This window comes from Larus michahellis, chromosome 2 (genome assembly GCF_964199755.1).
Source record: "Larus michahellis chromosome 2, bLarMic1.1, whole genome shotgun sequence".
NCBI classification, from domain to species: domain Eukaryota; kingdom Metazoa; phylum Chordata; class Aves; order Charadriiformes; family Laridae; genus Larus; species Larus michahellis.
This window is the reverse complement of record NC_133897.1, coordinates 119,639,203-119,662,640: the sequence shown is the minus strand read 5'-3', so window position 1 is coordinate 119,662,640 and position 23,438 is coordinate 119,639,203. Positions and strand designations below refer to the sequence as shown.

The following is a 23,438-nucleotide window of genomic DNA, read 5'->3' as shown; positions in this document are numbered from 1 at the left end:
GACAAATACAGAGTTTGCTGACAGATGGGGCATCACAGTATGGCTCTTGAGCCCTTACTAAGGGAACTGGTAGTCTGGGAGTAGGAGGGAGAGTCATAAACGTTAGGTATTTTTGATTTAAGGGAATGCTTTTATTGTAGCACAGTTAACTGTAACAGCAAGGCTGTAGTTATGTATTCATAATCTGTTCCTCCTTTCAAGGTTATTGTGACTGTGGGCTAGATGTTGAGACTATGTTAAGAATGTGGTTCTGTGGCAGAAAAATCACTATGTAGCAAACTTCTAAAGCTCAGGGTCCTGATGAAACGTTTGCACTGTTCTTGGCCGTGATTCACATAAATCTATGATATTTTGCATCTGGGGTTATAATATGAGGAGTTTTCTTTCCCTAGTGTTTGTGATGGAAATTACACCAGACAGCCACACACACACGCTCCATATGTCTCCTGGTGACATAGTTTGGGGCACGAAGCGAAACAGGTGAGAACAGGGTCACCCAGCTTTAGATGTTTTCATAGCAAGACAGAAGTTGCAGAGAAGATACAGTCACAGATTTGATGGAGACATTGGGAAAGGTTGGGTAGTAGGTAAGTGTGAGGGGAAAGGCTTAGGATTCCTAATAATGGTACTCTTCTAAGTTTCTTGAATCTTGTTTTACATAGGTAACTTTCTTTACATATGTAGGATTAAAGTAAAGATCTGTTTTGCCTTTGTTTATTTTGATAGATACCAGCAGATGCTGCATACAAACTTGGTTTACCTAGCCACTATAGCTGACTCCAACCAGAACATGCAGTCTCTACTACCAGCAGTAAGTACAAAATAGTGTAAAAGTAGGGAACAGATTTTATTTGGGTTCCTGGAGGAAAAAAAAACAAACCAAACAAACAGCACAAAACCACACAGAAGTGTTTGAGGCAATGACCAAATGTTTAGCCTCTGATTTACTGTACAGTGCATATACAAAATGCAGTGTCTCTTCATGCTGTATTTGGAGTCTAGTAATCTCACCGTTTAGGTGTTGTTCAAAATCTGACTTGTTTAACTAAAGATTGATAACCTGTGCGCTGCATCTTTAATCCAGAGTATGTGGCTTGCCTCATAGATGGTCTTAGTGTTTTTTCCTCACCTAAGAACTCTGTTGATGTGGGTCTTAGCTCCTACAACAGTAATCTGTTTTTCCTCTTACATCAGGGAAAAGTGGGGGGGAATTTTTTTTTTATTATTTTTTGCCTCAGTGGAATGAGGTTGGGTAAATCTTTGTCTGCTTTTCTCAACTCTAGGTGAGTCTCTTAAATTCTTTGCCTCTCTCCTGTATTAGAAAGTAACCTTTTTTTAAGGTGAATAATGATAATACGCAAGAAATAAAGTCATGCAAGCTTAACTTGAAACACTGCATCACTTTACAAATGAAGCATTTCTCAGATAATACTTGCTGTCTTTTTTTTTTTTAAGCTGGAATTTTCTGAGTCTGTATTCCTGAACTCTTTATTGTATAAGATACCTCCAATTTTTCCCCCTTTCCATTTTTTACGGAGCAGTAAGGAAAGATACAACAAACATCACAATAGCTTGCTGTTTGCTTTTTGTGTTAATCAGAAAGCTTGGGGAGTTCATTGTGAGTAACACAAGGAAGTTCTTTGTTTTTTGGTAGTAAGACTTTTCTTGAATTAATACAGTCTTGATTCATTTCTGTAATATGAAGCTTAAAAGAATGTCTATAAAACAGTCATTCTTAGATACTAGTTTTCACCAACTGAAATTGAATTACTTTCTCTTTGGTCTCTGGAGAAGTGTTCTCCAGTCATTGCTACTAGCAAAGCATCCTTTCAAGTTGGTACCTAGAGGACTATAGAAACAGTACTTCATTACGTCCAACCTGTTGTGCCTGTAGAGGCTTCTCTTTTTATAAATCCATCCTTGTAGCTGAGCGGGAGGGAAAGAAACCTTTAAGAGGGCTGTGTGTATTACTCAACTAATATGTTTTTGGAGGCTTAATTCATATCCTGGTTCTGATGGCAACTGGAAATGAATTTGACCTTATCCTAGTCCCTGGTGAACAGCCCTGTTCTTAAAGTTGAATGTGATGACATTTTCTTCTTAAATGAAAATGAAGATAGGGCTGAGAGAGACTTCTGCAGATCAAGACTGAAGTGCATTTCTGATCTTGAATGTGAGGAATATTCCACAGCAGTGAGACAACAGCATAGTGGGTTTTGTTTGGGGTGTGGGGAATCCTCTTTGGACAGCTGAGGGTGGGGGAATAAAAAGGTAGCTTCGTAGTTTTTATTTCAAACTAAAATACAAAATGAAGTTTAGATGTTCAGTCTTACCTAAGTGTAGACGTTCTGACCTACTAAGTCAACTCTGGGATGATTTGCCTGAAATGTGGTAACATAATGAGATAAAACGACTTTTTGTTGGGGTTTTTAGAAAAACATTTAAATTCTTTCTGTCTTCACAACAAATTCTAGCCAGAAAAATTTGGAAATGTGTGAGCTACTGCTTTTTTTCAATGCAAAATAAACTACTTCAGACTCTTTGCCTTTATTGGCTTTCTGTTTAAGAGCTGATGAGGCTCAAGTTGACTTCGAAGTATTATGTTTCTGTTCAGCATGCTTCTGTGTCAGCTGTTGAACAGTCTTACTAATTTCAAGGGTTGCGGGTGGTGACAGTTAAATATGGAGCAAGATACTGTGTGTGTAAACATCCACTATTTTTAATAGTAAAATACATGAAATTTATGATATTACTGTTGCAGTAGTTTCACATATAACTTAGGAGGGCTTGACTCTGAATAGCTTCTGAAGTTGGATTCCATATGATCTATTCATATCTGGAAGATTGTTCTTCTAGTAAACTACACTTTCTTTTTTGTTTAAATTTTATCTTGTTTTTGTTTTATCAGGAAAATACACTCAAGAAATTTCAAAACTTGACTATTAGTTTTTGTAAAATGTTTTGTGTGATCAAATGAAGTTGAAAAGAGAATGCTGCTGTTGAGATAACATTCACACTGAACAAAAGAGCTAAATAATCAGGTTCATTGAAGCTTTTAATATAAGCTAAAATTACTTGAACCTGATGATAACTTCGTTGTATTCTCTCACAATAGTCCTTAGACTTGATGCTTCATCCTGCTGGGAAAAACGCTTGTATGTTCTCCCTCACATTTTCTGTCGGGATTACTCGAGGTAGTTACTGCCTCCTTCCTGTCTTTTCTATTGGACGTAAATGTTGTATTTTTTAGTATAAGAAAGTCAGCTTCTGTGCCTCTGTCCACATCTTTTAGAATGTGCTATTCTGATCAAATACTGTACATCCTTTCTGAAAGTGTGGTGTTGCCTGTAGGGAACAAGATAAATCTTGCACTAAACAAAAGTATAGTGAACCAACTGTATCATGCAGAGAAATGATTCTATAAAGGGCCTGCAAGTGAGGAAAAGGTGCAACAGGTGAAGCAGGCATTGCAGGCAGTGGGTGAATAGAACAAGAAAGACTTTGAAACTCCAATGTCATAACAAAGCTCCTGTTGTCTTTGTATGCATCATAAATGTAGAGTATTAAATTATGACTTCTGGGGTAAGAGGCTTTCCTTCACATTGGAAGACGAAAGAAGTGCGAGGTTAATCTCCTTGTGTCAACCAGTCTTTTCTCAGCCAGGTGAACAGCAGCATTACTAAGGACATTCCCAGCTGGATGAGAGTTGTTGCTAAGTTTGCATGTAAAGTTGATGCAACTTTTTGCTGCCGCTTTGCGAGTTATGGCAGATATTCTCTTTCGTGGACAGCAGTGGAAAGTCTGTTTACCACCCCCATATGGGATATGTTAGCTTTCCAAAAAGGACTCGAATAGTGAGGAACACGAGACTGTTGCATTCTTTTGATTTCCACCGGTGCTACTTTTAAGGGAGGCAACAGCAAAGAATTAGTATCCTTGAACTGTAGAGAGCCAAGATGCAACTGTGTCCAGTTCTGGGCTCGCCAGTTCAAGGACAGGGAACTACTGGAGAGAGAGCCCAGTGGAGGGCTACAAAGATGATCAAGGGAATGGAGCACCTCTCATATGAGGAAAGGCTGAGAGATGTGGGTCTGTTTAGCCTAGAGAAGGGAAGACTGAGAGGGGACCTCATCAATGCTTATAAATATCTAAAGGGCGGGTGTCAAGAGGATGGGGCCAGACTCTTTTCAGTGGTGCCCAGTGACAGGACAAGGGGCAACAGGCGCAAACTGGAACATGGCAAATTCCATCTCGACATGAGGAGAAACTTCTTTACTTTGAGGGTGCCAGAGCACTGGAACAGGCTGCCCAGAGAGGTGGTGGAGTCTCCTTCTCTGGAGATATTAAAAATCCGCCTGGATGTGTTCCTGGGCAACCTGCTCTAGGTGAACCTGCTTCGGCAGGGGGGTTGGACTAGATGATCTCCAGAGGTCCCTTCCAACCCTGACCATTCTGTGAATTAAAGTTGGTTACTGGGACCTCCAAGAGAACCCCCCCAAAAGCAGTAGTGAAGCAGTGTGTGTGTGTGTGTGTGTTTCTAACTACATTAAATCTCAAAGTGCAGAAAAGGTATCTTATTCTCCCTGACTTATTTCTCTCTTTTTCTTGCGAGAGAGTGTCTTATTGACATTAAAAAGTCATTGCAAACTGCTGAATGAAAAGAGACTTTTTGACCTGGACATTATCCTGTTCCTATATGTCTTACTTTTGCCAAATATTTATGGGAAAACAACTCACAACCATCACTGTATTGGGAAAAGTAGAGGGGATTTTTTTGTCCTCTACTTGAGCCTTTTCATTTTAGCATTTGTTCGATAACAGGCAAATATGGAGGTCTGCAGGAGTTATTTAATTGGGAACACTTGTTTTGTTGGGGCTTTTTGCATGCAGAAAAAGTGATTTATTTTTTTTTCCAGGGTTTTTCTTACATAATGCAATTTGCCTTCTATGAGTGTGCAGAGCACTTGATTTCAGTGTGTATTTCAGGAAGGTGATGGAAATAAATGCTTATGATTATTACTCACACTTATAATGTGGCAGTTTTCTTTCATATTGAATGTGCCAGTTCATTCCAGTAGCAAGCTAAACTGTGTACGTGAAGTGACTTCCAAGAAAACTCATTGTGTCTGAGTTGTACAAAAGTGTGCACATCTCACTAAATTATTTTTCTTAATTTCATATTATTGGAAGGCTTATTAATAAAGTTATTAATAAAAATATTTTTTCTTGCTTGAGAGACTTCTCTCAAAACTAACGCTTTTTGTAGGACTTGGGAAGTCCCTTAATCTATTCTGCTCCCAAACTTGTCTCACGGATTAGGGCAGAGTTCATGCCGTTTTAGTTAGAAGACGCTTCTATATAAAACGGTGATTGCTTTTTACGGACACTTAACATCAGCAAACACTGACATGCTGGCTACTTCCAAAGAAACTGCTTCAAGAGGTAGAACCATTAGACATCATTACTAATGCCTGACTAAAACTTCTTCCTCAGGTTCCTTACTGGAAGACATTTGTTTTGTTTGGTTTTGGGGTTTTGTGTGTGTTTGGGTTTGTTGTGTTGTTTGTTTTTTTTTAAAGCTGCAGAGTTCAGGTGGCTAAATAGGAGTCTTAAATGTAAGAATGGTTTTACTCAATCAGTGGAAAGTCTCCTATGATCTTAAATACACCTCAGTACTTTTCAGAAGGGTAATGTTTAGTCTGGCTTTAATGTACTTGTGATGTGATTAGTTTGTACGAACAATTCAGAGTCTTAGGAACTGAACAGTGCACTCGGCTTTTTTACTAGCCTTTATTCTGAATGTGAAACTCGTCTAAAATATTTATGTTAATCAAATTATCTTGATACTGTTTTGTTTGTTGTTTTTTTTTTCTTTAAAAAGAAAGATGACATCAAGAAAAGACAAATGTGGCTCAGTTTTAACAGCTTAAAATAAAACTTGCAGATAAAACTCCTGTGACTGAAGATGAGAGAAATCTTAAATTAATAAAATTCTTGTCCACTGATGTACCAAAGGCTTTGAAAAGTCTGATACCGGCTAGTATAGCAGAATATCTGTTAGTGGTATCTGCTTTCTTGCTGATCACAGCTGGTGTAGGTCTTTAAACCCCTGGCTTAATTCAGTATATATTGAATGGTATTGTGTTGAATTAAATTAGTTTTAAAGCAGATACACAAAGCAGTATGGTGTATTACTCTGCATTAGCCTTTCAGAACGCAAGTCCGTGCCAAATTCAAGTTCAACTACTTGTAAACTGAATAGAGAACAGAGCAAAATAAAGGCTGAATGTTTCCTGTCAAGAGGCAAGTGAGCTATTAGTTAGAAGTGGAGCTTGGATTTTGGAGAATAATTAGTCTGATTAAATGTTTGTTAAACAGTTTTCAAAAATCATGATAATTTCTAAGTTTTAAAAGAGAAACATTAGGCAGCAGATTTTTTGAGAAAGGAAGGAAAGATGTTGCATTCATACCCACCATATTATGCAAGTACACCCTGAGGAGGATTTCTAGGCGATGACGCTAACAGTGATTGTGTTCTTTAAAGCAAGAAATTTGAATGCTTCTGTTTGGTGTGGAGTTTCACATTAGAGTAACTTACCCAAAAGAGCAACTTGCCTGCTGATCTTCAAATGAGGGGCAAGTGGAGCCAGTGTGGTTGGGATGGGTAAAAGAAATCAAGCTTCACATTCCTGTACCATTATTAGAAACGATCAAGCTAGTGAAAATCCATAATTGATAAAAGCTAATCTATTTGTCCTTGCATCCTCCCTGAAGAACGTAATTTCTTATTTTATTTCTTCCTCCAACTGCTCATACTCTACCTTTTTATTTTCTATGTTGATTTTGCATAGCAAAAAATATTTCCTGTGTTTTGTGAGCAAGAAACACATGGAGTAAGCCTCCTTTGGTAATAGTCTGTAGCCCATAGTTGGTTAGACTTTGTCACTAAAGATGAGAAACATCTTTAGAATATTTAGGTTTACATTGTAGTACCACGTTATTCTAAGAATTCAGCGTTGCCACTGTGTGTGAGTGATCTCAGAGACTCAGTGCTTTGAATAACATGGTAAACAAGACTTTTCCTGAAGTTCTGCGGTATTACAGGTCTGTTAAGAGATGAGATTTAATTCTTTATTGCTGTCAGTAGCCTAGTTCTTAGGGTGTGACTGCAATAACCAGTCCTAAAAGCAATGCATTATGATTTAGTGGTATAAGTGCTTACAGAGAGGTTGAGTGTCTTAATTGTGTTTGCTCCAAGGCCAGCACATGATCATCTGTATCCATTTTCTTTCTTTAGGGCTTTGGATGTTTGACTTCGGACCTCTAAGTGAACACTCTGATTGCCTATGTGTTCACTGTATGTAAAAACGTGGTTATGAGATATTAACCAAAAGAGAACTAGTTTTACAAATAGCTACTTTTATATATATATTATTTTTTTTTAATTTTATTTTTTTTTGGTGGAGCATGAAAGAGCACGTTCCTCAATTCTACCAGGAAACTGAAAATCTGCTCATTATGGGAGGAAATCTTGTAAAATTTTCAGTACTAAAAGCTTTTTAGAAGACTTAAATGAAATACAACCAAATTTGCTGTGATTTATGTTTTGTGAGTTGTTTCTCCCCTAGCCTATTCATAGAATCTCTGCAACACCACCAGTCCCTGTGTTGATATGCATCTTTTGGGGCTAATAGTGTTGTTGTGTTTTAGGAAAAAAGAATTGGGTATGCTGCATTTTTAAAATAATTTTCAGATTGTGGATCCTCAGTTTATCCATGGTCTTATAATAAAAATTGCTTTTCCACGTTGTTCATTTTGTTCCAGAGAGGCTTTTAAATGTTGGAAAGAAGTTTGGCTGTTCCTTTTGATGGGAGTGGTTATGCTGACATAACCAGAGCCGTACTCTTTGTCAGCTGCAGTTCTGCTCTGATGTTTTGAAGTTGTTGTATGATGAACCAATCTGGAGAATCAGTCCAGATTAATTAGGTGGAAAGGGGGATATTTTCATGCTGGATTAGTTCAGATTAACTGGAGGGCTATGTAAATGGCCGTGTTGGCACAACTGAAAGGGTAGTATTAGGAAACGGAGGGCCGCTGGAGGGAGCTTCATAAGCCAGCAATTCCACTAAAAATAAAAATAATCAGAATACGGGAATTTAAGTTGTTAGCATGTTAGGAGTGAATTCATAGAACGCTAATGTACTCCACTTTAAATAAGAGGATCACTCTACCTTCTGTCAGCTACTTTGCATGTATTGCTAATCAGGTGTGTCCACATGGGGAGCTAGTGCACCGTACACAAAAAACTACTTCTGTTGCCTGCTAACTTCTGTGTCTGACTTAGAAATCAGTAAAAATAGCAGCCGATTTGAATCAGAAGTATGCTCTAAAGTGTAATTCTTTCATACTTGAAGGTGTGATTTGCCTCTCTGTAGTACAGTATCTGCACAATAAATACCTCTTTCAACCCCAAGCAGTTTGCTGAGAGCTGCACCAGGCAGTCTGGTAACAGAGGTACCGAATCCTTTTGCCTCTATGATTTTGCTCTTTCCCCAGTGAAATACTCTGAGAGTTCTGCAGGATTCTTTCTCCTTTAATTGAGTTTATGTAAGACCTTCTAGCTGAAATAGAAGTGGAAGTATTCTCTTTGGTTGCTATATGCAAGCAAAAGCTGTACATATTGGACCAGGCATTAAACCATCTTAAAAGCCAAAGAGGCAGGAGGTAAACAGCTGTGGAGCAGGAAGCTCCTGTTTTTTGAGGACAGATAGGAACTGCATTTTATGGGGGGAATTACGGAGTACCTCTGAAGTTGTCTTGTTTCTATAGCTCAGTGTTCCCCAAATTAATGTCCGTAGTTAACTTATTCCTGGTCATTTAAAATAAAACCATCTGAATTCATACTTTCGATTTAAATAATTTCTAGTTATATAGAGGTAAGAATTTTGTGTGTTTATCTTTTAAGTATCAAAAGAGCTATTGCTACATGGATGTTAAGTATTTTAGGGTTAAATTTTCTGGTTGTTTAAAAGATGCTAAAGAATATTTGTACAGTGGAATATCTTTATGCAGTGATACATGCGGTTTGAAACAGTTAAAGATTCCTGTTTAAGCAAAGTGTTTAAGTATTCCATTATGCGCTATTTTAACTCTTTTTTTTTTTTTTATACAAATATTAAGTCTGATTATTGAGGATACCAAAGTAAATCGAGATTTAGAAACTGGTTGTCATTCTAAGTTTAGAATTCCTTACTGCTAGTGTCACAACTAGTACTCCAACGGAGAGAACACAAATTACAAATGTAATTAACTTCACTATTTAGACACAATTGTAAATGCTTTTCATGTAGAAATCCTCCCTACCCCCAAATATTACACTTGCTGAGAACTGACGTAGGTTTGTTATTTTTTCTTTTAAGGTACTCGCAGTACTAGAATACTCTGCACCTTGTAGAAGAAGAGCATAACCCAGTTAAATAAATCTTGCCTCTTTCAAATCTCAAAAATGTATTCCTTTATGATCTTATTTCCCAGTCTGACACCTCAGTAAGTACTCTGCAGGTGCCATCACCACTTATCAACAGAGTACTGTTCTCTGAGACTGGGACAGGTGCTGTGATATTAGCAATGTGATATTCGCAGGGCAGGGTACCTCCTGGGATGGGATATTTTGCTTTGCAGAAAATGGTATTTGAGAACTGAAAACAAAGATGACTGATTAAATCCTGCATTAGAGCTTCTCTTAGAAAGATCAGAAGGCTTTTATGTTTGTGTTCCACGTAGCTTTTAATTGTTACTCTGGGAGATTTTCAAGAAAATTGTATTTTTGATCGTGTATTTTAAATATCTGTTGCTATTTGTATTGATTAGCAATACTGTGTGTTAGTGTACTTAATAGTATTTCCTGTCTCTTACATTTTATTGATGACTGAGTTGGTATTCCACCTCAGTTTTTATAAGAATAAATGTTCCATAAACAAATCTTTCAACCTGCTATTGATGGTAAGAAAAATCTGATAGGGCAGATAAGAGATGATAGATGAAAGTTCCAGGTGTACAATTGCACCATGGCAGCTTTTATTGTTTGCTGTCTTCATTTTATCTAATTTATTATTTAAAAGAAAATCTTCTAAAAAAAGTATGCAGTTTGACTATTATTTTAAGTGTATGCTTTCAAATAACTTTTGAGTTTAGTAGGATTTTGTTTGCTGAAAGTTGTCAGTTAAAATTTAATGGGTTTTTTTCTTGTCTCTTTTTGGTTACAACTGCAGGTCAGTTTCAGTCTCTTTCCAGTTCAGTTTTCCAGAGCTGGACAAAATAAGTTTGTTTGTTTGTTTTCCTCCATGCTCTGATAAATTTTAAATGCTTATAGCGGCTATAAATTGTAATCTGTGTGTTGGGTTAAGTGAGCCAAAAATTAGCATTTAGCAACTGAAGCCATGTCTGACATCTTACTTCTAATTCTTTAATATACTTTTTACTGATAGTAAAATATTTAGTATTTTCTACTTTACAATTAGAATAAAATCAGCAGTGATTTTTAATTTCCATTCCTTTCTGTCAGTCATCCAGCAGAAAGAGGAAAGTAGGCTTTCCTTTGGTTCTGTTAACCTAACTACATTTGGATGTCAGTTCACCCTTCTCTAGGCTGAATGGGTAGGGTTCATGGTGGGTAAGTTTCCCGTCACAAAGGTTGGGGGGGGTTCTTTTTCCTTTTCTTATTATCTGGCTTTTGAACACCGTGTAGTCATTTTGTATTTTAGAAGGTCTTTATCATGCATAGTGCATGTTACTGGAGGTAGTCAATTTCCTTAACTTCTGTAAAGAACAAAAAAAGTTAAATGACCCAGGTTCTATAGGGGTTTTTTTTCTTTGTTTTGTTTTTTAATTCAAGATGATTTAAAACAAATTTGTCACCTGTAAAAGCCTGGATCAACTCTGATAGAAATAGGAAAATTGCCATTTGAAAATATTTTTTTCTTGTTTTCTTCCGACTGCAGCCAGTGTACTCTGGAGGAATTTCACTAGGGAGTAATTATATCTGCAGGAGACATTTCTTTGTAATTACTATCAGATAGTGATGGGTTTATGACCCTGACATGGAGGCTTATAACACTTCTAAAAAATCCTATATAATATAATTGTTTTGATTGTGCATATGTATGTGTGATTATCTCTGAATCTTACTTAAACTTTCTTCTAGTGTCTCACGTTGATGAATTCCTCACGTTTATGTGATTTATGTGGTGTCTTGTATGTTTAATGTGATTCCTCAATTTATTGACTATTCTCCTGGGGTTTCCTTTGTTGTTAAAGCATAAATTGGATGATCTACTTTTTGTATGTATCATACATTAAATTGTATTTCTGTCATATCCTCTTATGTTCATTTCCTTTCAATGTTTAAAAAAAAAATAAAATCTGTCCTTTTTGATTTATTTCAGATGAAAGACATTCAAAGTCTTGAATCATTGGTTGCTTGTCTTTGGAATCCTTCTGATTTTACAGTATCTTTCTGTGATTCCTTTCCTCAAACTGAACATGTATCATGATCACAAATACCATGGCATTTTTTTTTTTCTTGGATATTGTACCTCCCTTTTGATATATCCAAGTACTGCAGGTAATCAGAAAGGGAACATGGGTATTTTGAATATTTTTTATGGTTTTTTTTAATTTTTTTCCACCAAACTGTCTGTGTGATGTTCAATTTTTTTTTTTATGTGTAAGTTGCAATAGAAGTTTCTTCTTTCTGAAGAAAGAGCGGTTCAACGTTCAGTGTAATTGCTGTATATTTAGCCATGTTGAATTTCACCTGGCACCACTCTGCTTATTTTTTCTTCTTCAGTTTTCAGTAATTAATGTTACGTCTTCAAATGTTGACATGTACTAACAAATACTTTCAGGGGACCTCTATATGTTCCTTTATTTTCTGAACTTCATGTAAGGTTATTTTCTATTTCTTCCCTTTGGGCAGTTTCTGATCAGTGAAAGTGTATACCCCTGAACAACATATTTTCCCAAAAGTTTTGTCAAAAAACTTGTATAAAGAAGTTTTTATTAAATATGCAGCTAAGTGGTTTAATTTATATATTTGAAAATTTCTAATAGATTAGAAAGATATGACTTCCTTATATTGACACTCTACTAACTCATCTTTAGCTTTATCATCCTTGGAGTTTTCAAGTACTCTAATTACATTCATCAGTTTACTTGTAGCTTGGGGAGCAAGGCTCACAGATTTATGATTCTTAGAATTGATCTTACTATTTTTTATAAAAAGAGGTACAGTGTTCACCTACCTTCTAGTCATCTTATGGGGTAGTTTATTTTAATGAAAGATTGAATTTGTTTTCAACATGGACCTTTTTCGTGCATTATTTTTAAGAATCTGAAATGGATTCACACAGGTCTTTGGGCTTTTTCCATATCCAGAAGCTGCTCTTGCTAAATTATTTCCTGGTAGTACCTTTCTGGGTGTTTTTAATTACTCCCTCAGTTCTCTCAATTCCCCGTGGTTTGTGAAGTCTCTTGCAGGTTTTTGTATCTAATGGGATTTTTTTAAATCCTTAATACTTTTTTTTTCCTGTCCTTGAATGTTTGCACTCTCAACACTGTTTGTTTTTTTTTAATAATTGCAGCGTATGTCTTAATGTCAAACAATGGATGTTTTGAAAACTTCCAGAATAAATTTCAGAGTTGGAATATATAGTTTTGTCTCAAATAATCTTTGGAGGTTTTTTTGTCCATCTTTCCATGCATAAGGGTATGCCCATGTTTGTGCAGTAACACCTGCAGGATAGCTAAAACCTATGTATGATCTAAAATTTTTCAGTACTTTATAGTATTTTCCATTATCAGTATGTTGTGTGAACAGTGAGTTTACTAATGATTTATATGTGGAATCCAAGAAGTTCATTTTAATTCTGAAAACATTTAAACTTGGATGGTTTTTGGCTTTGCTTTGTTTGCTGATGTGGGACTGTTGTAATGCTCTGAGCTCTAGCTGCTCATGTGGAGAAACCAAGTGTGTTGGTTTTGCTGGTATTCCAAAAATTACTTTCTAAATAAAAATTAAAAATAGTCTCTTTGGGGTTTTTGGTTTGTTTATTTCTCTTTACATCAGTTTTAGATGATTTCTGTTAGATGCAAAAGTAGGATGATAGTGGGCTTCCAAAGGTGAAGGGAAGGAAGACTTTGCTGAGGTGTCCTTGCTTTGGTTGCTTAGTAATGGAGGAGGATCAAGCAAAACGGAGCAGCATTCCACTCGCACTGTTCAGAGAGAAGAGATGCTTCTCACTCTTGCCTTTTCCACCATCTACCACTTCTGCTATAGGATGAGGAATAAACTTGCTTATAAAAGGTTATTCTTTGTGTAATTCCTCATTGTGGAGGAATGAAAGAAATTTAGTAAGAGAAGCCGTCTACTTGCTTGCCTTTTCCTTCATCTCCTTCCTTCCTACTGCTAAAAAAGCTCTTCACTAATTTCTTGAGGAATTTTTTTAAATATTGCAGGGAAAATAATACATGCTTTTGATGTATTTAAAGAAATTTTGAGAAAATAAATTAGTACTGTTCCTCCTGTCCCCCTGGCAAGCAAATGCATGTGTGTCTGTATTACCCTGGTGTTGCCTTCTCCAAGGCCAGAAAGGGCTTTACACTCGTCCCACCTTACGCTCGTTTGGAAAGACTTACACTTTTCTACTGTATTATGTCGTATCTTTTGTGAAACTCTTGATGAGTAGTTGTAGATGTTAAGGGGGACTGGGTTGGGCAGGAACTTAGGGATCACCTGCTTGGTTGTTTCTGTGAAGTGTTGAAAAATACACACGTGGTTGTCTCACAGGACAGGTTTTGCATGAAGTTACGGCCTTTCAGAGAGGGTCTGCAAAAGCCAGCGACTGAGGTGTTCGCTCTCCCAGAGATGATTTTTTTTTTTGTTTCCCTGAAAGCATTTGGCTAAGGTATGTGAGGAGGATCGTACAGTCTCACAGGTGTTTTTAATAGGAAAACGAGCTGGCTACTAGCAGTTTCTGCATCTCCTTACATTGCCCTGAGTAGAACCTATAGTAAATTCCCCTTTGTACTTACTGTTTTCCTTGCTCTCCCTCTTTGAACTCTCAAGGTTATTCAGTTATTTTCCTCACAATTTCATTAGGAAATTTGCCAAAAACATCCTTTCTAGGCAGCTGTCTCTGGACCTTTGGAGGCCAGCAGTAATGTGCTTCCAGTCTGTAGGGGGTGTTTGGCACGGAATTACGAACTAGGCCTTCAGCGCTTCGGGGGAGAGGGGGGAAGAGATAGCAAATGCTTTACCACACCCAGGTGCAAATTTTTTGCTCCTCTACGAGCATTGAGAGGCTTTTATCTCTTGCTGTACCTGTTTTGTCCCGGTGCAAGGTCTGTTAACGGCAACAAATTGTTGATGTGAGAGAGTTATAATGGAGGAGTTCTTTTCCCGTTCCCCAAATGTTGCTTTGAAGGAAAGCTTTTGCGTGTGTGTGAGGGAACCACTCCAGCAATCTTAAACTGTTCAGATATAATTTTTTAATGAGGGATTGATTTGTATTTTTTTCATTTTAAAGCGGTGCTTGAAGGTGCTGTGGTGTTGTCTGCACGTAATACCTCATGTAAAATTGATTGAAAGATTAAATGTTTTGCCGAAATTAATATTGGGAGGAGTTAAGCGTCTCAGAAGGAGCAAGAAATGCGTTCCGGTGCTTTCTTTCATACCCCGCTGAACAATATAGGCAACTGCTGTACCATATGTACACATAGTATATTTGTCAGACTAACTGCTTCTCGTGTTTGACTAAACTGTCTCCTTTCAGCCACCCACACAGAATATGCCTATGGGTCCAGGCGGGATGAGTCAGAGCGGCCCTCCCCCACCACCGCGCTCCCACAACATGTCTTCAGATGGTATGGTAGGTGGGGGCCCTCCTGCACCACACATGCAGAACCAGATGAACGGCCAGATGCCTGGTAAGTTTTTCTCCTCTAAGACATTAACACCAGCGTTGCCTGGCAACCGAAACGACATGGGGGCTCAGGGGATACTAGATTGTTGATGACAAAACTGCTTTGAATGCCCCCGAGTACAAGCTCTCTTAGAGTTTGTTAGCTACAGAGCTACGTGACCTGTATTCAGTGTTTATCAGGCTGCCCTTGGGCTTTGATGTAGCTGACACACAGCATTCCTCTGATGAACAGAACTGGCTAAATTTAGTCTGTTTGAAACCATGCAGTACAGCTGGCTTTAGAAGGCTTATTGGGGAAAGGTATTGGCCTGTGGCTGAGTGAACACAAATCCTTCCATAAAAAGATAATGTGAAATCATCGTAGTTAAATAATTAGATAAGAATAAAATAGATACATCTTAAAGGGGATGTTTAAAATGTGGGTAAATGTTAAAAAAAAATAATAATATAAAAACCTCTTTTATACAGAAAGTGATCCAGCTTCCACTAATCCTCTGTGTTCTTTATTATTGAAGATGTGTTGAATCGTAAGGGATTTGTAAAGAAATGGCCTCCAGATTATTGTTCTAGGTGTAAATTTTAAGTCAGTTTTTATGCCATCCTGTTTTGTAATAAAAAGAAAAGTGCTTGGGAATTCAGAAACAAAGCAGTGAAACAAGATGATAAAATTCCGCATTGTGCCTACCAGTACTGGCTTAGGGGTAACTATTCCCTTTAGCAGTCAGATCAGAATGGAGTAGGCCCTGGAAAAGCCTGCTTCTTTATATAGAGGCTGTTTTCTAGAATTTCTTCTCATAAAGTCATACTGCCTATTTCATGTGAATTGGCTTTCAGCTTAAAATTGCATTCCCAGGATTGCTTTTGTTCAGGACCCCTTCATTGTTTTGTATGGAGGAACTTTTCATACAAAAGCTCTTCAAGGTATTGATTCTTCCAAGAAAAGAAACTGCTGTCAAAGAATCTTTGAAAATTCATCTCTCAATGGTCACAAAGATAAGCTCCACGACCACAAACACAGTAAATAACTGTGCAGAGCTTAATATAATAATGATTTCTGTGGTCTCTAATTTCTGTGCAAATCCTGATAAAATGGACCTGATGGTGTTAGCGACAGCTTTTCTGAGAAGAGTAGCTGAATAGCCTCCAGAGGTTGTGTGTAGGAAGTGTAATAAAAGATCTAGAGAAGAAGTTAGTTTCATCATACGTGTGTTGGTCATGGTTTGCATTTGGAAGTGGAAAGAGCAATATATGCTGCTCCCTAAGTAGGGCAGAGATATTCTGGTTGTGGAGTCGTCTATCCATCTAAGATCCATCAGCTCCCATGGAGAATAGCATTGCCTCTCACAAATCAGTCTCTTTGACCCTCTAGTGTAATCATATTATTGTTATTATAATGATCTTTTCCAAGGAGAAGGATTACCAAGTCACAATGTGAGCATAATGACTTCACTGCAGAGCCACAGGGGAGAAAAGTCACTCCTTAAACATACATATTTTGTAATTAGATAGAATAAGAAAAGAGCTCTTATGAAAATATGTGATAGGTAAATAGGTTTGTTTTGGTATTCACCTAGACAGATACTTAAATGCAGTTTCCCACTAAGCTTTAATTTAGCCTTTCTTCCAACGTACTCCCTCTTTTTGAATGTCTGTTCCTTCCCTTCTCTGTTTAAGGTTGTCTCTGAGGATGTGAAGATAAACAGCTTAAGATGAGGGCATCTTTAATATCAGAAAGGCATGCTAAAATCATTTCATAGTTAGGCATTGGAGAAGGGGAAACAGAATCATCTTGTTAAGTGGATAGCTGAATGATTGTTTTCTTTAAGTGTTTGCTAGTTTGCTTGTATGCAAGCCTTTGTGTATTTCATAGGCATGTATTCGTAATCATTTCTGCAGTGCGTGCATTTGCTTTCTGTTTATAGGGCACTTGCTCTAAAGTTACGTAGACACTTTGTAATACAAGCCAGATGCAAAACCTTAAATATCTGAAGAGATGATCTGTCCAAAAGGAATAAAGTCACTAAGGTGCAAACCAAGAGGCCAGGGTCAACAGACATAAGTTGACCAGTCTGGAAGAAATAAGATGCAGGCTCTTAAAAATACCAGCTAAGGATTTCTGGAAGGCCTTATCTGAGCAGGGGCTTCCACATGACTGACTATGGGTGGAAGGGTTGATGAGAGGATTAAAAGAACAGCCTAGTGATGGTCAGGGCACAAGTTGATTTAAAGTTCTGCTCTCCCATTGCCTAAAGGGCAAAGGATGATTTTTCTTATACTTGTGTTCTGGTTAATAAAGGACCTGAAGTGCTGCTGAGGCCCTTAATTGCATCCCCTGATAAATGAGTGTCTGTATCCTCTTACTAGTGAAGACAGTTACAACAAACCTTTTCCAGCCTGTGGTGGAATTGAGTATTGTCTGTACCTGTGATGAATTATGGCTTTTACCTGGAAAAATTACTGTCTGAAGAGTTACATTAACTGAGAGTTTGTGTGATGCAAAGTAAGGATAGCCTGGATTTGGAAGGAGATGATGAACTGGGTTGTGCTGGTGGCAGGTTATCTTCCCGATTTCTTGAGCTTGTTTTATCATATGTAGAAAGTAGAAAGGTAAGATTTGCCGTAGGGTTCTCTGACCTCTGTCCTGGAACTGGTAGGTCACCTTTCTGAATAACAGGTGCTTGTGTATTACCAACAAGTTCTCTCAAAGTCTGTCTTTCCTTGCTGCAAATGTAGTCTCAAATGCACTTAACGCTGGCTTACAGCTTCTCAGAACTAAGATACTGTCCATAAGTGGCAAAGAGGAAAAAAGAATTTCTGTTTATAGTCTAGATAGATACCTATTCCACTAACTTTTTGTAATTAGTATAGCATTTAAAGCAGTTTTTTTAATGGCAGATAAGCACTTTGTGTCTCGTTCATTCGTATTTCATTCATATTCTGCTCTTCCTATTTCATTCATTCACATAGAAAAAATAGTGAACTGTTGTGTCCTTATGTGCAGGAGAACTGCATGAAATATTTTGGAAAACTATAAAAAAAATTATTTGTAAAGTTTGTTCTTAACTATTTTTCATTTGCAAGGTTTTTTGATATTATGATCTTGGCTTTTCCTTTGTCTTCTAGCTTCTGACTAACAAACTACCTGATTTTGACCTCAGAACATATGCATGCCTGACGTTTCATGTGCTAGCTTTTTCTTATGAATACTTTCCCTGTTTTGGTGCTACCCTAGACATGAAGTGTAAACCAGCCTTTTAAACAAGGTGTTTTATTTTTTCAGCTTCTCTTGTGATGATTTTTGCCTTCCCCATTTTGCTTCTTAACATTACCAGTTTTTAAAAACTTACTCCGCTGTGTGCTTCGGTAGCTCTCTGAAATCTGCTATTGATAATTTCTTCCTTTAAAAAAAAAAAGTAACAAAGGACCTGGGAGTGGCTGACTTTCTGGCACTAATCCTGTGTGGTCTTCCTTTTCTTATGAGAGAAGATGAGAAACTAGTCTTCTAGCAGTCCTATAGAGTTGCTTGGCACTACATTCTGGAGCTTTTCTTCACTTCAGCTTTACTTTAACGCATTGATGATATCATGGTTAGAGATGATCTCATTTTTTCGTAATTAAACCGTCTCTCTTTTCTCAGTGTTGCAGAGTTAGGCAGTGTTGAATTGAAGAAGGGACAGTGTAGGCATCTGTATTTCTTTGTCATGGTCATAATCTTATTCACTGAGTTATTTTTTCTGTATTTGTGGTGGGCCTGCCTTTGTACCATTCAGCAATCTCCGCTCACCTTGTTTTGCAGGAACAGAGAACTGTGTGTATGATACCTTTTAGCTTTTTCACTTCCCTTGATAAAATATGCTTACCTGTTCATTTCAGTAAGGTGCCTTGAAAAGGGCACGGGGATAAATATATTCTTAAGTGTGTTCTCTGTTCCTTCATGTTGGCTTTTAGTAGCTGTGTTCCTTGATAATTGTTATCTTTTTCTTCTACATCTTTTTGTTTGCAGGTCAGTTGGTATTGCCTCTGTGACCTTGTGTACAACTCTGTACGTCCTTATTTTAGCCTTCACCCTGTCCTAGATTGCTGCAGCTATTTCTTTAGTGAAGGCAGGACTTGGGAGCTGTTTACAGAAAGTAAATACTTTTTTTCTTTTTTTTTTTTTTTTTTTTTTGCACAGGGAGGTCTGTAACCAAATCACTATCTTCCTACAACTCTACTGACATAGTTTCTTCTAGGTTCCTCTTCTAAGTTTTCTGTATTTCTTAGTGTTTTGTGGCTTAAAAAAACACTTGTGGCATGTTTGGCAGCAATGGTATCTTCTTGATGAACTCTGTGTATATCAACACTTGCCTTGTTTACAGTTGACCTACTCTGTCACATGCTCTGGTTGCACATATCTTCGTAAACTCTTCATGTCGTGTGCTTGTCATATGCATAATCCGTGCACTTCACTTACTTTTTTCACTTCATGGAATCATAGAATGGTTTGGGTTGGAAGGGACCTTTAAAGGTCATCTAGTCCAACCTCCCCTGCAATGTGCAGGGACATCTGCCACTAGATCAGGTTATTCGGAGCCCCATCCAACCTGCCCTTGAATGTTTCCAGGGATTGGGGCATCTACCGCCTCTCTGGGCAACTTGTGCCAGTGTTTCACCACCCTCATTGTAAAAAATTTCTTCCTTATATCTAGTCTAAATCTTCCCTCTTTTAGTTTAAAACCATTACCCCTTGTCCTATCACAGTGGGCCCCACTAAAAAGTTTGTCCCCATCTTTCCTGTAGGCCCCCTTTAAGTACTGAAAGGCTGCAATAAGGTCTCCCCAGAGCCTTCTCTTCTGCAGGCTGAACAACCCCAACTCTCTCAGCCTTTCCTCAAAGGCGAGGTGCTCCATCCCTCTGATTGCTTTTGTGGCCCTCCTCTGGACCCGCTTCAACAGATCCATGTCTTTCCTCTGCTGAGGGCTCCAGAGCTGGATGCAGTACTCCAGGTGAGGTCTCACCAAAGCGGAGTAGAGGGGCAGAATCACCTCCCTTGAACTGCTGGCCATGGTTCTCTTGATACAGCCGGCTTTCTGGTCTGCGAAAGCACATTGCCGTCTCACGTCCAGCTTTTCATCCATCAGTACCCCCAGGTCCTTCTCAGCAGGGCTGCTTTCAATCCCTTGTTCCCCAGCCTGTATTGATACCAGCAATCCAGGTGCAGGACCATGCACTTAGCCTTGTTGAACCTCATGAGGTTCACATGGGCCCATTTCTCGAGCTTGTCCAGCTCAGGTTTATATCTAGTCACACCTCTTACGAATTTTACTCCTAGTAGCTACTCATTTATCCCAGCTAAAGTAATGAGTAAACTGATCCGGTGGTATTGTAATGTTTATGCTTTTAAAAATACCCATTGAGAGTAGATTTAACTCAGAGAACAATCCAATTCTAACCTGTGTTGTCAAGAAGAGGGGAAATAAAGGGTGAAGAGATGTAGTTGGCCTTCCAGACAGGTTGCTCTTCCTTTGATTCTTTGCAAGCATGAGAGGTGAGCTGATAATTTGATTTCTGTCCTTCCAGTCATCATCTCCCACCCTAGTAATTTGTAAATACAGTCGCAGAATATTGGCCATAGATTATATGTTCAAACAATGTTAAATATACGTTCATCCACTTTTATTCTACATGTATTGTACCATGTCAGTGTTAATACTGCCTGACTTTGGAAAAAAAGTATTAACTGTTACTTTCAGAAAAGTCTCTAGTATGGTTTGTTTGAATAAACAGAAATGTTACAGCTATTGTAACAATTCTATGTGTAGCTGTGAGAGGGCTACCAAGCTGGCTGGTAGACTGATACTGTGCAATTCATGTTGAAATTCGGGGTGTGTTGTGTGAGTACTAAAAAGACTAGTTTTGCATATGATATGGATATAAGATGAGCTGTATGATATTTTCCCCTTTTATTTTAGTGGCTTCAGCTGCTCAACAAAAGAAAAAGTATTGCGTAGTGGAGCTGAACTTTGACTGTTGTTAACTGTTTTTATAATTTAAGTTGGGACGTCATGAGCAAACTCTGTTTTATCTTTGTTTTAATGTAGTTGTATTTAATAACCGTTATTTAGTTTTGCGATTCAGTATGACTGTATTTGCTTGATTTATGATACTTAATGAAGAACCTTTTTTGTCCGTTTGCCTTTCTGAAGGACCTAACCATATGCCTATGCAAGGACCTGGACCTAACCAACTCAATATGACAAACAGTTCCATGAACATGCCTTCAAGTAGCCATGGATCAATGGGCGGCTATAATCACTCAGTGCCATCCTCACAGAGCATGCCAGTGCAGAATCAGATGACTATGAGCCAGGGACAGCCGATGGGCAACTATGGTCCCAGACCAAACATGAACATGCAACCAAACCAAGGTAAGCGAGGTGCTTGGTAACTTCTGTAAAAAGGAAACATCTCAGGTACAGACTATTCTTAAATGTCTTTTCTCCTGGATTTCCTTCTCTAAATGCATTTGTACCCATGTTTGGAGGACTCTACATCTCTTTCTCCCACTGTCAGTGACTTTTTATTTATTTGCAGACATTGAACTGTTTTCGGGTATTGTGTGAGAATCTAGGAGTGGATCTGTTTTCATTAGTTACAAGTTTGAACTACTGTTTATCTTTCTCAGACTTCACACTTCTATCTAAGTGTTATTATTTCTCGAGTTGATAAAATGCATCTCTACTCTTCAGTCTCTTGGGTAAACTGAAAAATTAAAGTCAGGTAGCCCTCAGATTTTTGTACCTAATTAATCTTTGTTCTCTGCTGCATGCTGTTTTAGTGTGGAATGTCTGTTAATCTTAAAGAAATAAAATTCAGTTCCAGGAACAAATCAGTTACTCCCTACTGTTTTCAGGAGATGTCCTTGTGTATATAGTAAAATCCAAAACTAATTTGGTATCTAGGATATCTACATAGCATAAACAGATGATGTATCCTGTTGACAGTATGGTCCTTGTTGAAGTGCCAAGGACATTGCGGAATTAAAATATTACATTAGAGTCACAGCAGACCAAATTATTAAATTGTATGTATACTGCATGTTCTTCCAAATGTGCTTCACAAGTCAGGAAGCAGTATTTTCAGTTTACCTGTTAAGTCTGCTACTACATTGGGTCTGGACATACCACCTGTTAGAAGACATACTGCAGAATTTTTTTAAAAAATTGCTTCTGCCACGTTTACAACAAGTATGAACTTCTATCAATATATTTGCTGAAGGATATGACTTGGGTCAAGGTTTTCATCTCTTTTCTGATGCTGTAGGAAAACGTGTTTTTCACTTTTTCTAAGGTTCGCATCCTGGTCGCTGTAGAAAAAATAATCCTTCAGTGGCACAGATTCTTATTGCAGTGTACTGTCATTGGAGACCAAAGCTCCACTTTGTTAGGTAGATACTATTTGTTCCTGAGGTGTACGAGCAGACCAGGTCATACTGATCAGTTTGGTTATTGCAGAATATCGCAGAAACGTACAAAACAGACAAAAGACTAAATTAATGAGAGACCAAAAATGAGTCAAGAAAAAGCAGCTGTTTCTGCAGCTTTCTTCCCGGTAGTGAAAGTGGAAGTCCAAGTCCTTCATTGTCCACATTGTTAATGGCATTTTCCTTATAATTTAACAGCAGAGGAAACAAAAGATAGGCACGTAGCAGAGGAAACTCTCACAAGTGGGAATATTTTTGACTGTCTCTCTGAACTGTCAAGTTATCTGTGTGTTCTGGGCAATACACAATCGAGTAATTTTGTAAACGTTGTAAGATGCTTTAGAAAAGTCCTGTGCATGCTCAGTTGAAATCTCTTAGTTGCAGAGAGTTAGCAATAAATATGCAGCAGTATGTGTGAGGGAGCCATCCACAGAGTCGCTTTACAGGAAACAACTTACTTTGTATGACTGGCTTACAATTTAGGACTAGTGATTATTCCATCTCAAAGTAGTGTTCTTTACTCTTCCTCATTCCCCTGCTGTATTTTCAATACTCTGTCAAACTTGAAAATTGCTCATTAGAAATTAGGCAGAAAGATACTTAAAAGGTTTCTGTTCTGAACAAATAATAGTACTGAAGTGGCTTTGGGGAATAAAGAACAAAGCAGTATCTAACCAAATTATACGTTCAAGAACAAGAGCAAAATATCTAGTTAGAACAAGAGCTGATACTGTTGCCTGCACCTAGGGCCAAGATAAGCTTTCACATTGGGTAATTCTAATTTTGTCAAATTTTGACCCTTTAGGCTGAGATTTTTTCCATTCTAAATGTCTGCCTCAAGGCTGATTTTTTTGCTAAAGTTTCACAGAAGTGGAGGGCCGTTTCTGACAGTGAGGTGAAAAATTACATTCTTTAACCCTAGCCCTGACCCTAATGGTGCCCTAACTCCTAGCCCTAACCCTAACCCCTTTAAAATTTTTAAATGTCTCATAAAA

At 37.9% G+C, this 23,438-nt stretch overlaps 1 protein-coding gene across 4 annotated transcripts in view; it reads left to right on the top strand.

Moving 5' to 3' along the window:
* SS18 (SS18 subunit of BAF chromatin remodeling complex) overlaps positions 1 to 23,438 on the top strand; it is a 43,429-nt gene that overhangs the window by 3,474 nt on the left and 16,517 nt on the right. For all 4 annotated transcript variants that reach the window (XM_074576874.1, XM_074576873.1, XM_074576876.1 and 1 more), the window contains 3 exons: positions 727 to 811; positions 14,832 to 14,985; positions 21,167 to 21,388. In XM_074576874.1, coding sequence (XP_074432975.1) covers positions 727 to 811; positions 14,832 to 14,985; positions 21,167 to 21,388 — 461 coding nt within the window. The remainder of the gene's footprint in view (positions 1 to 726; positions 812 to 14,831; positions 14,986 to 21,166; positions 21,389 to 23,438) is intronic.